Here is a 17,100-nt window from a genome sequence, read left to right as displayed (position 1 = left end):
TTTGGAAAAGAAGATACATAGAAGAGCTTAATATGGACAGGATATCCCTCCAAAATATCCAAATAAGATCCTTCTTAGAGAATAAATGCATGGAAGCTCCTATTGATTGTTTGAAAGGTAGGTAACAGATACCCTGCCTTAGAGAGGATGTTTCATGGTGCTCTGAGTTGGGGAAAGACAGAGGCAGGAATCAGGAAGGTATGTGCAGGGGGCAAGCAAATCAGAAAACCTGCAGCTAAAGCTTACAAATGGGCTCTGTCTGCTGAGCTGAAGTGCACAGATCTGATGGGTCGAGTCACAAGGCACCAAGGGTTCTGGCACAGGAAGGTGAAATGAACAGTACAAGTTGGTGGGTCTGTCAGGGCATTCCACATAGAAGCCATCACTAACCTGACAGGTACCAAAATACCTGGTACTTCAACACCAACTTCATACTGAAATTTAAACTGAAGAAGGATGCCTCAAAACAAGGTGGAGTGGGAAGGGAATGGTGCTTCTGTCCAGGCTGACTCACCTCATAAAAGAGTCCCTCTGGGAACTGCTGGAAACACTGGGCACACACGAAGCACTGCTCGTGGTACAGCTCCCCATTACTGTTTACTATCTTCTCGGCGGGCGCAAAGCCCCCCTTGCAGCGCTCACAGGTGGCATTGGCCAGGGCATTGGCCATGTTGCTGTAATACACAAAGGACAGAAGTCACAGACTATCTACCTTTTCTTAAACTTAAGACTAAACAACATAAAGGACTAAGGAGAAAATTCTATCTGATGACAAAAATCATATTGTAGCCCTAAAGCCCAATTTCTTGTGTCTTAAGTACTCAACTCAAACTGTTCCCATCTCTTTGCCTTAGCATCTTAGGTGCTGAAAGGGTCTCTTGCTTGGAATCTGTTTTTAATATTGCTGACATTCCTCTTGCTAAATATACTATAAGAGGGTGCCTGCTACCTGTGAGGAACTAGGGATAGAGATTAAAGTCAAGAGTTGCTCTTGAGAGAGCTTAAGGTTATAGCTTCCTAAGTAGCCTAATTAAAATATCCACAGGTCACCATCTCAAAGCCAGTTTTTCACCCTTCTGAGAACAGAATCTAAATTGCATGTCAACTGAATGCCATGTCCTAGGCTGGACACAGGTTATCCCTTTGGTTATATCCTGCTGAAGGCAACTGCTACAGTAGCTCTTAAAATCAGCCAGAGTGCCATGGTCCTGTAATCTCATTAGTAAGACAAGTATTGGGCACTGGCATTATAAGCTGTATCTTAAAGTCACAGCATTGTCCATTATGAAGATCATCTTACAGACATGACACAGGGAGGTTCAGGGAGGTGGAATGACCTATCCAACTTCACAAGTCTCAGTAGTTAATGGAAGATACAGGACCAGAATCCAGGGCCCCCATTCATAAAATCACAACCAGATTATAATATCAATTTCAAAAATCCGAGAATATGTGATAGGGACACCATCACGCTTTACATATTAGGCAGTCAAGTGACCACTGAAGAGCCCAGTGACCCGATCTCTCCCTTGCAGTAATTCCACTGTACCTTGAAGCATATAGGAAGAACTCTATAAAGGGTTCCAGGCCCTATTAAACCACTGTGTATTTGGGGGCATCTGGCTGGCTCAGTCGAAGGAGCGTGCAACTCTTGATTGTGGGGTCGTGAGTTCAAGCCCCATGTTGGGGGTAGAGATTACTTAAATAAACTTAAAAAAAAAAAAAAAAAAAAGAACTGCTTTGTTTTAAAAGGCCATGAAGTGAGGAATGTCCCCTAACCAGAGCAGTCATTGGCCAAACTGTCCTTCACAATTTGGCAAGTTTATTTTCAGACGCCCACCCAGAGCACAAGCTCTACCTGTGTGTCCAGGTCCCTGGTGCAGCCTGTAACCACCCAGATATTGAATCAATCCACCTGGTAAAGATACTGCTGACATTCTCCAGAATCTTCACAACCACCCTGTGAGGCAGGTGAGGAGTTTTCATTTTACAGATTAATAACTGCCTTGTCCCCAGCCAGTTTCTAAGTTTTGCCGTTTCCTTAGCAGAAAGGCTCACACATATGTTGTCTCACCTCCACCCCACCCCAGTGGAAGATAACTTTGCCTTCTTGCCCCAAATGTTTCAAAGAACAGTATTCCTATTTTGAAGCCTTGCCATAACTAACCTCATGCAGAAGTACCATGTTCATAACCGCATACCCATCAAAACTCAACTTTACTTAATAGACTTAAATATAAAATTAAAACATCACAAAAAAAGAAAACAAAGGAACGCCTGGGTGGCTCTGTCAGTTAGGTAACTGACTTGGTTTCGGCTCAAGTCATGATCTCATGGGTTCGTGAGATTGAGCCCCACATGGGGCTCTGCACTAAGCATCATATAGCCTGATTGGGATTGTCTCTCCCCCTTCTCTCTGACCTTCCCTGCTTGCATGCAACTTGCATACACTCTCGATAGATAGATAGATAGATAGATAGATAGATAGATAGATAGATAGAATCTAAAAAAAGGAAAAGAAAAAAAAAAGGAAGACAGGCAGCCTCACTGCTTGGCAAACCTAGCCTAAGTTATCACATTAAAACAAATTTTCTACTTTGTCATTTCAAAATTACTGTTGGTTAGGGAGAAAAATCTTCACATTCCCTTCTTACTGGGTTTTGCCGTAAGCTAGATGAATTACAACAATTTTAATAAAGCTCTTGGAAAGGTTTGTGTTTCTCCTTTCTCCTGACCAAAATCCACAGGTGTCCCTAGATGAAGGATGGGAAGCCCGCACCTGCCCCCATAATTCTTAATATCGTTTTGAAGATAAAATTTAAAAAAGTATGTAACTTTGGAAGCCAGAAGATGCTACTCAAAGACAAAATGTCATTATTAATTTTCAACCCCCTCAAAAGGTTCACCCAATCCTTATAATTTTAAAAGAACTCCTAAAAAAGCAGGAAGTGCAGAACATTCTGGAATGTCCTGATCCATTATTATCTTGGTTCTTAAAGTACAGGGGTCACTGTGACCCTTTTAGGGGTTCAAAAACTCCCTTCCTTTTTCAACTATATCTCTATGGGAAGCATATTTTCTTTATATACATTAGCGACATATTACAATAGGTTAAACACAGAATCAGAACTGAGAAACTGTCTTAGTCACTAATGAGATTTGCAAAAATGTAATTCAATGCCATTTTTCCCACCAAGCTTTTGTCATTTGAAAACAGTTATTTTTCATAAAAATTAATATCAATAGTTATTAATATTAACATGTAATGGGTTTATTGTTTTTTAAATTAATAAATATTTTGTTCTCAGTTTTATTTTCAAAAACAGTAAATATCGCTAAGCAAAAGCTCTTTGGGGACGTCAATACTTTTTTTTCATTTTTTAAAACATTTTACTTATTTTTGCAAGACAGAGAGATAGAGCATGGACAGAAGAGGGGCAGAGAGAGAAGGAGACACAGAATCTGAAGCAGGCTCCAGGCTCCAAGCTGTCAGCACAGAGCCCGATGTGGGGCTTGAACCCATGAACCATGAGATCCTGACCTGAGCCGATGCTTAACTGACTGAGCCACCCAGGAGCCCTGGGGGACCTCAACAATTTTTAAGAGTGTAAAGCAGTCCCAAGACCAAAGCATTTATCACCTGTTTACTACTCATTATACTAAACACTGGTTATAGTCAAATTCAAATACTCAAATAGAATTAGAAAATAGGTTGACACATTATAAAAACAAATACATAGTTTCCCACACACAGGAAAAATAAACTAGTTTTAGCCATAATGTAATGTGTATTTTTGAAGAGGTATTCCTTTTAATAACAAGCAGGATAAGGAAACAGAACCTTAGAGGAAACTTTCAGAACAAAAGCCCCAATAATCTCACCCAGCTACTGAACTGTTTACATTTCCTTTTCCTCTCCTGTTTTTGACCCTCTGGCAGTATTTATTCAATGGACTATTTTTTAGAGCAGTTTCTGGTTCACAGCAAAACTGAGCAGAAAGTGTAAAGAGATCCCATTCACCCCCCACATCCGAGCCTCCCCTGCTACCAACACCCCCACCAGAGAGGTAGTACTTTGTTACAACTAATGAACCTACAGTGACCTGTGTATTTTTTTTACAGTTGTTTTTATCTTTAACACTACTATGATAGAAGTTACATTTTATTTTATTATTTTTATTATTTTTAGTTCAGGTATTTATTTATTTATTTATTTACTTATTTATTTAATTTAAATTCAAGTTAGTTAACATATCATGTAGCATTGGTTTCAGGAGTAGAACCCAGTGACTCATCACTTAAAACATACAACACTGAGTGCTCATCCCAACAAGTGCCCTCCTTAATCCCCATCACCCATTTGGCACATCCTCTCACCCCCTTCCCCTCCAGCAACCCTCAGTTTGTTCTATTTCAGAGTCTCTTATGGTTTGCCTCCCTCTCTACATTTTAAAAGTTATGAATGATAGTTGTAACTGTCATCAGGCTAGAAATAATTACTTGGCTGATTTTTCAAAAAGGGATTTATGCTAAGAAGTGTTGATGACAAAGAATATATATGTTGGGAAGTATCTTTACATCTGGCCAGTCATAACTGATTGTTATGTCAGTCATAAATGACCCACTTTTCCACAAATTAGCTGCACACAGAAAACTTGGCATCATTGAGCTTTTTGTTTTTCTTTTGTCTTATTGATCAAAGTATGGGAAAAAAATTTTCTGGCATTAAAATGAAAAACAAATGTGTAAATCCAAAAAGCATCTTGAAAGTCCATGAAGCATTTTGGTTACAGTATAATTATAATTGCCCAATTATACTTAAACAGAACTCTTTATAAGTTGTGAAAAATCAATGACATCTGTTACAATACCACACAGAATGGGTTCATGGAAATAGAGAATCAGGTCAGTCAAATTCTCCTTAACTCTTAATTGACAAATTGGGAATCTGCAATAATTCGAAGCTTCCGACTTTACATGAGTTGGTCTAAATAATACTAAATACTACTCTGCACTATTTTTTTTATTGTTTGCTAAAATCCACTTAATGACATGAATTAGACTAACTTTTTAGAGTTAATGGCACACACACACACACACACACACGCAGGTTACACAACATTCTTATTTATTCATTCAGTCCCTTTGAGACAGTATTAAACCCAGTTAGCCTACTTCAAACTGCTTTGTTAAACCTAACAAAAATGTGCATCCTTATTAACTGTCTGTAGTTCAGTTTTTACTGTTCCCCTCAACTGACCCCTTATGTGTAGGAAGTTTTAGAGCATACAATTTTTCTATTATAAATCCTGACAGCAAAAACTCTAAATCTCCCTCTTGGACTACATAATGAAAATGTACTATTATCAGGAACCTATTGAAGACAAAGATGTTACTACTATTACTTTAAAGGCAGCATTTTTGTTCACTTCTGCATTTCATCTGGTGGATTCTTGCCTGCTGGAATACACCCCCCGCCCCTCCATCACCCTAGAATGCCCCTGCTAAAAGTCGAGGAAATAAAACCATCAATAGCTAGTGAACTCGAAACCCAAGATGGCTAGATCTGGAAGAGGGGAGCTCCTCTCCCAGGAGAAAAGACACTTACAATTTCGCATAAAAGTCACAAAACTCCTTGTAGACCTTTACGTCACTGTGCCTGCGCTGCAGTTTGGACACAGCCCTCTCGTCTTCATTGCCATTAGCCTGGTGGACATTGTTAAGAGCTGTCTGGGGGATTTCTTCATTCTCTGGGATAACATAGGGGTACACCCTGCCCGGGAACGCCATCCGTGGGTGCTTGAGAGCCCTAAACCCAGGGCAGAGAGTAGCAGGCAGGGACAGAGAAACAATTTCCAGGCCTCCCCTGTTTCCCTGCCAGGGTCACTCCCACTGTTCCCACAGACGTCAGCCCTGCGTTTGCCAGGATCATTCCTAGCCTTTCATGTTAAGAGCTCCAGCAGCAAAGCAGTCAGTTGGTGTGCCAGTCCTGATTTACTGAGGCATTTCTGGAAGCTCCAGAAAACATTCTACAAAGCAGTGACAGTCTTTGCTGGAGCAATCTTCCTGATGGACTGTGTCTGTAAACACTGCTATGGAAGGAAGAACTGCTTGGCAGGGTCCGAGAGAAACAAACATCCACGTGTCCTGGGGAATCTGTCACCAGGCATCAACCACACGAACACTGTGCTTCTTGTAAAACATCCCCAGATATTCTGTTCCTAAACAAGCTCCCCACTGAGGCCAAATGCAGCTGGCACACTCTATGGGGCGTTGTAATGCCCAGGGCATGCTTGCCAGGTATACCCACGGTTGCCATCCCCCAGGGGTCTGTGAGTCCCTGAGATTTGGAGCTACTTTGGACTTTCATTGATCCTAGTACTTGGTACATAGCAAGAGTTGGATGATGTGTTCAATGAATGGACACAAGAAGAAATAGGAAAGCGCGAGAGTCTAGTTAGAAACCCCCAGCTAATCCTAGCCTTTATCATGGCTAAGGATGCTGCTGGCATTCCTGCAATAGTCAGTCTACAGTACTGTTGTCTTGTAGCAGTGCTACAGATGAGGAGGGTGATGATGAAGGCCACGGGCAATAGAGGGGCTCAGAACCTTTCTCCAGGCCCATTCCTCTGAGACCTAGGTGCTCGATTTCTCACCAAAATCAAGGTACCAAGGGCCACTTGAGAAAGAAAAGCTAGAGAGTAGGTAAAAGGTACACTGACCAACAGAGGTCTCACTAGAGATGAGAGCCATGAAAGCATCAGCAAACAGACACAATGCAGCTGAGACTCCCAAATAATAACAATAAATAATGCTACCTAAGCATTTGTAAGTACTATCACATCCCTATAAGGTAGGTATTATTTACAGATGAGGAACTGAGGTGTAAGGAGGCTGAATAATTAAGTACATGGGAGAGTCAAGATTTAAATCTAAGTAACCTTATTCTAGAGCCTATGTTGTCAACTACCATGTCAGAAAATAGTTAAACATATTCACTGGAGAGCAAAATAAGTTAACTACAAAAGATTTAAGTAGTGAGCACAAAATGAGACAGAAGCAGAAAATGAGATCTAGTCTTCCCACTTTGAAACCCAATGAATGATCTCAGAGCACAGGTCAGAAATTTAAAGGCTGTGGGGCTATGGCTCCTGCTCAGACCCCAAGCCTGTGGCTGACGGAGTAAGAGACTCACCATTTTTTTTTAAGTAGGCTCCACACCCAGTGCTGAGCCCAGTGCAGGGCTTGAACTCATGACTCTGAGATCAAGACAGCTGATATCAAGAGTCGGACGCTTAACGAACTGAGCCACGCAGGCATCCCAAGACTCACCATTTTTAAAGAGGAAAGAAACAGCCTCATGGTTTAACATGTATAAAACATGTAAAGTTTTTTAACTTTATCACGACCACGTAGAATAGAGGAGGCAGCAGGCATGAACACACACACACACACACACACACACACACTGACTCTGAGACCAGAAACACAATGCCACCGAATTAGGGGTAGCACAATAGAAAGAGGGGAACCATGCCTCCTGCCCAGAATACCTCTTCCCTCTTAACCTGATTATCTTCTATTTACATTTCTACTTTATCTAAGACACTCCTAAAAATCAATCTTTATTTTAATTATCTTTAAACTTTTCTATCTCAGTTTACTGGGACCAAGTCCACAAACATGGTGATTTGCCCTCCTCAGGGAAAAGATTCTAGACAATGGCTTAATGGTCAAAAAGAAGGAAGGGGGCCCCACTGCCACTGTGTTCTCAACGATAATCCTTCCACTTTGCCAATTTACAACTAGCGTTCAGAGTTAATTTTTCCTGCATAAATAATAAATAAGAATCACCTTCTTAGCTTAAGAGACCTGCTTAAAGTCACACAGCTAGCAAGTGGAAGATCCCAAATTCAAATCCAGACATCTGCCTCCAATGTTTCTGTTTTTTACCTCTACATAAAATCTATCCTGTGGCCAACAGACACATGAAAAGGTCTCAACATCACTAATAATAAGGGAAAGGCAAATCAAAATCACAGTATCACCTCATACCTGTCAGAAATGGCTAAAACAAAAGACACAAACACTAATTTGAAAAGACATATGCACACCTATGTTCACTGCAGCATTATTTACAGTAGCCAAGATATGGACATATCCTAAGTGTCCACTGACAGATGAATGGATAAAGAAGATGTGGTATAAAAAAAAAAAAAAAGATGTGGTATATATACACATACATATACATATACATACAATGGAATATTACTCAGCCATAAAAAAGAATGAGATCTTGCCATTTGCAACAACCTGGATGGACCTAGGGGGTATTATGCTAAGTGAAATAAGTCAGGGAAAGAGAAATACTATATAATGTCATTTATAAGTGGAATCTAAAGCCAAACAAAACAAATGAACAAAGACACAAAAGCAGAAACAGACCCATAAATATAGAGAACTGATGGTTGCTAAATGGGGGGGGGGGGGATGGGTAAAAAAGGTGAAGTGTTGTTGGCGGGGGGGGGGATGGGTAAAAAAGGTGAAGAGGAGTGGGAGGTACAGGCTTCCAGTTATGGGACAAGTAAGTCACAGGGATAAAAGCTATGACACAGGGAATATAGTCAGTGGTATTATAATAGCCTTATATGGTAACAAATGGTAGCTATGCTTGTGGTGAGCATAGCACAGCTTATAGAGTTGTAAAATCATGATGCTCTACACCCAGAACTAATATAATAGTGTCAACTATACTTCATCAAAAAATATATATATACACACATACCAAAACCAAAATACATAAGCTAAAACTATAAAACTTCTTGCATAAAATATAGGACAGTTATATAAAAAATTTAAAAAAATTTTTGTTCATGTTTTTATTTTAGGAGTGGGGGGAATGGGGGAGGGGCAGAGAGACAAGGAGAGAGAGAATCCCAAGCAGTCTCTGCACTCTCAGTGGCCTCAATCTCACAAACCATGAGATCATGACCTGAGCAGAAATCAAGAGCTGGATGCTTAACCTACTAAGCCAAAAAAATTTTTTTAAACAGGGGCACCTGGGTGGCTCGTTCGGTTGAGCATCTGACTCTTGATACTGGCTCAGGTCATGATCTCACTGTTGTGGGATGGAGCCCTGCGTTGGGGTCTGTGCTGAGTGTGGAGCCTGCTTGGGATTTTCTCTCTCCCTCTCTCTCTGCCCCTCCTCTGCTCGCTCTCTTGCTCTCTCTCTCTCAAAAATAAGCAAACAAAAATTTTTTTAAATGAAATAAAATAAAATCTATACTGTATGGGTGTTTCCAGTAACTGATACATTTGTCTATGTCTAAGGAAAGAAGATATTAGGCGCTATTTGTTTGTTTTGTTTACAATATGCTTACAGCTCTTAATCCATACTAGGTACAATGATTGCAAATCATGTTCATTTTCCTACCAGAAACATCATTAAATCCAAATATTCTGCCCACTGAGGTAATGCTATTGGCGATACCAACCTAAGGGCAGGACGCTGAAGTAGGTCCTAGAGATTTCCCTTTCCTTCAGTTCAGTTTCCAGGGGATCTGAGGATAAGTTTTCTATGTTCTTTTCATCTCACTTCACATGCTAGAAATGTAACCTCCAGTAATGTAGGAACTTTGTTTTGTTCATGCCTATGCCCCAGCATCATCAAGAGAAGCCACCACTTGGCAGGTGTGTGTAATTATTTGTTGAATGAACTAGGGTTAATAATCCATCTACTTCATCTGGCAAACCATGAAAACAGTGAGACAGCAATTTAGCTACCAGTCTGCTAAACACTTTGAGTCAGAAGATCTAAAAATGTAACTATCTTATTAACTTCATAAGAATTAATCTTATATTTACTAGACAGAAAAGCAGAACTATGAAAAAAAGCTAATAGTGAACACACACTATTCGGTTCATGAACAGACACAATGAAGACTCTTACCTGCTAAGGAATTAAAGATAATGTGGAAGATCTGCCATCAAGTTCTAACTTTTTATTTTGAAATAATTATAGTCACAGGAAGTTATAAAAATTGTACAGAGAAGTTCTTCATACCCTTTACGTAGTTTCTCCAATGGTTACTTTATGTGATTACAGTCCAATGTCAAAACCAGGAATCTGACATTAACACAAGGTGTGTATATACATTACATATATGTCATTTTACCACCTGGGCACTGCCCCTAATCAAGATACAGCAAAATACTGTCACCACAAAGATCTCTTTCATATTATCTCTGATAGTCACACTCACCTTCTCCACACCTTGCCATCTCTTAGCCCTTGGGAACCACTAGTCTGTTTTTCATTTATGTCATTATAATTTGGAGAATGTTACTGCTATGGACTGAATGTTTGTGTCCCTCCAAAATTCATGTTGAAAGCTTAATCCCAAATGTGATGGTATTTGGAGGTGGGACCTTTGGGAGGTAATTAGGATTAAATTAGGTCAAGAGCAGAGCATTAATCCCTCATTATGGGATTAACATCCTTTAAGAAGAGGAAGAGACACAGATCATTCTCTATCTGCCATGTGAGGATACAGCCAAAGGTAGCAAAATGTGGATGGCTCAGTCGGTTGAGCATCTGACTTTGGCTCAGGTCATGATCTCATGGTGCGTGAGTTCAAACCCAGTGTCAGGCTCTGCTGACAGCTCAGAGCCTGGAGCCTGCTTCAGATTCTGTATCTCCCTCTCTGTCTGCTCCTCCCCAACTTAAGCTCTCTTTGTCTCTCAAAAATAAATAAACATTAAAAAAAAAATTGTGGATCCTCACCAGACACTGGATCTGTTGGTACCTTGATCTTGAACTTCGCAGCCTCCAGACCCTTGGGAAATAAATATTTGTTGTTTAAGCCATACAGTCTATGATATTTTTGTCATAGCCAACCAAACTAAGACAGCTCCATGGAATCATAATAGTATGTAACCTTTCAAAGGCTGGCTTTTTGTACTCAGCATAATACCGATCCAAGTTGTTAATATATATCAACAGTGTGTAACTTTTTATTGCTGTCCATGGTATGGACATACCATAGTTTGTTTAACCATTCACCCAGTGAAGGTTCAGACATCATGTCTGAACATATGGAACTTTTCCTATGTGCTCACAATGCAACAGGCCTAAGGGGTATCTGAGAAGTGCCTGCCAAATGAATAAACAAGTGAATACAAGTTTTGGGCTACTGTAAATAAAGCTATATCAGTTCCTGTGTGAATAAACATTTTCATATCTCTGGGATAATGTCCAAGGGTGGAATTGCTGAGTTATACGATAAATGTACATTCAATATGTTTAAGAAACTTCCAAACTATTGTTTGTATCTATCCATCTATCTATCTATATCTATCTACCTACCTACCTACCTACCTAATTTACAGGGGAGGGGCAGAGAGAGGCGGTCCAAGCACACTCAGCGCTGTTAACGCAGAGCCTGATGTGGGCTCAGTCTCACGCACGAACTGTGAGATCATGAGCCAAAATCGAGAGTTCGACACTTAACTGACTGAGCCATCCAGTACCCTCCCCAAACTATTTTCTTAGAGTGGTTATAGCACTTTAACTCAGCAATATACGAGAGAGTCAATTTCTCCACATCTTCACCAGTATTTGGTGCTACCATTATTATTATTTTTTAAGTTTATTTATTTTGAGGAGTAGGGGCAGAGAGACAGGAAGAGGCAGAATCCCAAGCAGGCTACATGCTGTCAGCACAGAGCCCGATGTTGGGCTCAAACTCACAAACTGTAAGAAAATGACCTGAGCCAAGACGCTTAACTGAATGAGCCACCCAGGTGCCCCGGTGCTGCTACCATTATTTTTAGTTGTAGCTGTTCTAACAGGTGTGCAGGCATAACTTTTTATTATGTATATGTAGTAAGTCTATATATATATATATATATATATATATATATATATGTGTGTGTGTGTGTATACATATATATATATATATATGTGCAGATAAGCACAAAAAATAAGTCAAATTTCAGTCTACCAGATAACTGTATTGACAAGAAGGGAAAAATAATACATGTATTTGGGAAAAAAATTCAAAGACTATAGAGATATATAAAATGACAACTACAGTGATTATAATTATTAATATAATTAAATAATTATTAATTGATAATTTAATTAATAATTGCTCCACACCTTCAACTAAGTCAGTTCCATGGTGTCTTTCTGCTAAATCAGATTAGTGCTGGAAATTTAGTAAAACTTCCCTTATCTCTTCAAATTATGCTATCTAAAAAATACCGTGTTAAGGTAAAGTAGGTAGGAAACCTTCTATTTTTTCTGGTTTCCTCTACTTCCAGCTGGGACTATGTTAATGAGGGTGCTTGGCACATAGCAAATACCCAAACAGTAAATCCAAACTTTAATAGAAGTCACCTTAGTATGAGTCAGTTTTATGATCAAAGGTATCATGTACAATGTTAATATTTTTAAACTATTTAATCAATCAGTATGACTATTTAAATGGATGCTGAGAGACTTGTGGCTCTCTTTGTTTACAGTTTTGCCACATCTCATTCTTTCCTCCTTTCCTTTCTTTTATCACCAAGGAATATCTGAACTGACAGCTGCAAGGGAGAAGGGAGGCTGAAGTTTTAAAGAAGGAAAACATGGAGCAGGACAGAGCCAATGATCTATCCCACATCTCCTTTCTATGAGCCTGTCCTTGGGAGGAAAAGACTCTGACCAGTTGATTCTTGCATAGAAATTCCCTGAACCTTATACATGCTACTTCTACTGAAGCAACAAAGGAAGTGACACAGTGAGGGTCAAAGCCAACCAGGAAGGCTTAGCGTGCCTGCCCCCAAAAGTGTGAATGAGGTCTGGTTTGTAGGGGCTAGTGGCAATGGGCTACTCTTCCTTTAGCAGCTTTTCCATTAAGGTCTGTCGCTTCTTAAAAAGGAATTGCTCACATCATTCTACTGTTTGCTTATCCTCATTATTTTACATCATGTCTGAACATATGGAACTTTTCCTATGTGCTCATAATGCAACAGGCCTAAGGGGTATCTGAGAAGTGCCTGCCAAATGAATAAACAAGTGAATACAAGTCACAGCCTGTTTCTATGAGTATACAATGTCCTTAGGCAAACGATATACGGATATGCATGGATTCTCCATTATTCAAGCATATAAGGAGATGCTGAGTGAAAAGGGCTGTCTGTGCACCCTTGTATCTGAGTAAGGATCAGTAACTATGAGGCCACTGCAAGGTCAGGTGGTACTATTCACCCAAAAGGACTGCAAAGGGGAATCAGCTGGTTAATCACTTCTTTTCCAGCTATAAGCTAATAACAGAACAGAACACAGCTAAGGGAAATGCATGGTTATTTTTCCAGGAGGACATGGAGGTCATTTCAGGCCAAATAAACACCACTGCTTAAGTTTTATATCCAGGCATTTTGTTACTTTTAAACCATTTTTGGCATTTAATAATGTCTAAGAAATGCAAACAATCTTTTTAGATTGTGTTTGTAACAATGAGAAAAATATTTACCTGAATGCTTTTGATGGAAAGTACTACTGCCACCTCAGTGGCATCAAAATAGTCTTTGAAACAGGGCAGGAGGCTGTTTAAAAAAAATACCCAAAAGCCAGTTTTGTCTGAATAGTGGGCCTGTTAGGTGGCTTCTGCTGAAGAACTAGGGTTTCCTGAGGCCCATGATTCCTTAAGGGTTCTTCCCAAAAGGTTCTATAACCTGACTATGGCCTATGGACTATGACTACGGTCTATGGGAGACCCTACAGGACATGTCTGAACCCTAAACATCCCTTAAATCCATCCAGAGTAGACAGACTCATATTTCCTACACTCAACATTTTTTGATCATCTGTGAGCGATCTACTGTGCTGTGTTTTTGTCCATTTGGGCTGCTATAACAAAATACCACAGACTGGGTGGCTTATAAACAGCATAAATTTATTTCTGACAGTGTTAGAGGCTCAAAGTACAAGGTCAAGGTGCCAGCATGTTCAGGTTCTGGTAAGAGCCCTCCTCCCCTCTTCCTCATTCATATCCTCTCACCAGTGTTCTTACATGGTGGCTAGGGCTGGGGAGCTCTGTGAGACCTCTTTTTTAAGGGCACTAATCCCATTCATGAAGGCTCCACCCTCATGACTGAAGCACCTCCTAAAAGCCCCACCCACCAATACCATCACCTTTGGGGGTTAGGATTTTTGCATATGAATTTTGAGGGGACATGAACATTCAGACCACAGCAGGTAGGATCTAGGACCCTGGTGGAGTGCATGTAACAGTCTGTTAGATGCTAAACTACACACAACATATCTTATGTTAAGGTGACCACTCCAGTGTTCAGTAAAGAGTGCTGCCGTGCTTCAGACCCTACCAGTCCAGCGAGCTCCATGATTTCAGCCCAAACTCCACCCCTGACATACTGCCTAGCCCGAGATAAATAACTGACTGAGGGACATCACACAAAAATATTGTAGCTATATCCAGGAGCTCAAATACTTAAATCCTAGATACAATCATGAGCATGGTTGCCAGAATTAAACACCAACTTTTTTTTTTTTTTTTAATTTTTTTTTCAACGTTTTTTATTTATTTTTGGGACAGAGAGAGACAGAGCATGAACGGGGGAGGGGCAGAGAGAGAGGGAGACACAGAATCGGAAACAGGCTCCAGGCTCCGAGCCATCAGCCCAGAGCCTGACGCGGGGCTCGAACTCACGGACCGCGAGATCGTGACCTGGCTGAAGTCGGACGCTTAACCGACTGCGCCACCCAGGCGCCCCAACACCAACTTTTTAATAACTGGCATTTTAAAATTAAAATTCTCTCAGATAGCAACAATTGAACTATGTATATCACTACCAGATACGTAGCTCATCTATGTGGTTTTTAAAATTGAAGCTGAACATTTTGACCAATTGCTTCTAAAACACAGGACTTGAATACAGAAAAAAAAAGGCAGTGCTATTTACATGTTTTACACCATTCCATAGACAGATGTGAAGATGTGGATGGCTAACCAAGCACTTGGCAATAACAACTCCTAGAATGTAGCTTCTTCAACTTTAATCAAAGGCTTCCAAGTTGGGGTGCATGGGTGGCTCAGTCAGTTAAGTGTCTGACTTAAGCTCAGGTCATGATCTCGTGGTTCGTGAGTTTGAGTCCCAAGTCGGGCTCTGTGCTGACAGCTCAGAGCCTGGAGCCTGCTTCAGATTCTGTGTTTCCCTCTCTCTTTGCCCCTCCTGGACTCATGTTCGCTAGCACTCTCAGTCTCTCTCTCTCTGTCTCTCCATCTCTCAAAAGTGAATAAACGTTAAAAACAAAAGCAAAACAAAACAAAAAAGGCTTCCATGAATTCTGGGGTATTCAAATTGTTGAGACAGCCCGGTTAAGTTACCATATGACGAAATGAATTATTTTCACTGTGATTCTCTATTCTACTTAAATGGAAAATTTAATCTGATTTTCCCCCTACTATTAAAAACACAACAATCGTGACATGCAAGTGAAGATAATGGAGCTGGAAAGTTCTTTCTCATTTCCCAGAGACCAGGACAAATGCACTGTGTTTTCTTTCAACAGTCAATGAGGAAAGAGACAAAGGTCGGCTGGCCAGAAAGGATACAGGAGTTGCAATTAACATAGCATTTTTCTTGTCTGTTAAAATTGTTTCCTAATTCTGAATTGCACAAGCAAAAAGAGAGCATTTATTACAACAGGGGCAAGAGAGTGAGAAAGAAATAAGACGTGTTTTCAACTAACTTCAAAGAAGAAAGGCGTTGTTACCTGCCCGCACAGGTGCTGATTACTGATTACAATCAAAGCAGAGAACATCTTTAGCTTTGTTACTGTACTTTAGAAAGAACTGAAGAGACTAAGTGAACACTGTTATCACCTACCAGGAGGAAAGAACAGACTTAAAGGACCTCCTGCTCATCCCAAGTACTCAGAGCAGTCCAGCAGAGATCCTGAGGCTGGGACTCCAGAAGAGAAAGCTATTTGCATGTGATTGTAACACCGTCTGAAATGAAATTCACCTAAAAGAGCTCTGTGCTGTTGAAGACAGAAGATTTAGAGCACCCCAAATGTTGTGATATTTGAAGAAGTGTATTTATATCCCTGTAAAGGAAAATGAGTGAAACAGTCTCTGGTTGAAAATTTCCAAGAAGCACACTAGCAGGCACACTTTCAGTCCTAAAATCAAAAAATACACTGTTTCCAGTGAAAGTGGGTGAGGTAAAAATTCTTTCTCTGGTGTCTGGAAGGGCCCTGGTTTTATTCTTGAAGCCCACAACAGAGGAATCAACTACTCAGGAGCCATCAGGCAGACAGCTGCCACAGGCTCTCCTCCATACCCTGAGGATTCTGTGGCACAAGACAGGTCCCAAAGGTGCTCTGCAGCTCAGAAATACTCTGCCTGCAACAGGCACAAATTATCGCAAATTATAGTTCAGTTTCTCAATCTTAACAAATTTAATAAGTATTAACAACCTACTTAGTGGACTACTTCTTGGGAAGTACTTCTCTCTGGACAATCTCTAGAAGTTTTCCAACGTTACCCAACCAACCCATCCACAAACTTCAGCATGTAGAGGGCACAGGGAGCCTGGGGAAGATGCAGGAATGAGAACTCACAGTGTTCTCCCCTTTCTCCATGACACTCTTGTTGCATCCACACGACTCCTGAAACAGAATGCTACAGGCACCAGTGACAGTCACAACAAAGTTTATTGCAATGAGAGGCAAGGCCAACCAATCAGGACCAACACTCTTGATCAGAGTGCGGCCCCGAACAGCCGGGGTACAGAGTTTTTAAAGCCGATCACATAGTTTTATCATTACCTGGGAATAGAACAGAGAAACAGTTCCCAGATGAGTTGGAAACAGTTCCCAGATAAGTCAGAAACGGTTGCCGGATGAGGTGACTATTTTAGACTTTCTGCCCCTAAGTTGCAACCAGTGGATCTCCTTGACCTTGCCCCTGATGCTCTTTTCTGTGAACTTTTGTTTCCTTTGTTGGTGAAGCCTGATTTACAAGAGTAGATTTTCCAGAGTACCAAGAGTAATTTACAAGAGTAAAGCAAGGCTGTTATCTCTTGACC

The 17,100-nt window shown here is 40.5% G+C and overlaps 1 protein-coding gene across 12 annotated transcripts in view; it reads right to left on the bottom strand.

Annotated features, from left to right (window-relative positions):
- The window catches only part of LIMS1 (LIM zinc finger domain containing 1), a 157,993-nt gene that overhangs the window by 25,567 nt on the left and 115,326 nt on the right, over positions 1–17,100 (bottom strand). For 5 of the 12 annotated variants that reach the window (XM_058684625.1, XM_058684629.1, XM_058684627.1 and 2 more), the window contains one exon: positions 515–674. The exons of 1 other annotated variant lie outside the window; for it this stretch is intronic. In XM_058684625.1, coding sequence (XP_058540608.1) covers positions 515–674 — 160 coding nt within the window. Of the gene's footprint in view, positions 1–514; positions 675–5,608; positions 5,884–10,783; positions 10,836–17,100 lie in introns of those variants that run through there. 6 more of the 12 variants (XM_058684631.1, XM_058684628.1, XM_058684620.1 and 3 more) reach the window with 4 other exon arrangements.

This window comes from Neofelis nebulosa, chromosome 9 (assembly GCF_028018385.1).
Source record: "Neofelis nebulosa isolate mNeoNeb1 chromosome 9, mNeoNeb1.pri, whole genome shotgun sequence".
Lineage (NCBI taxonomy): Eukaryota > Metazoa > Chordata > Mammalia > Carnivora > Felidae > Neofelis > Neofelis nebulosa.
This window is presented reverse-complemented; position numbering and strand designations above follow the sequence as displayed.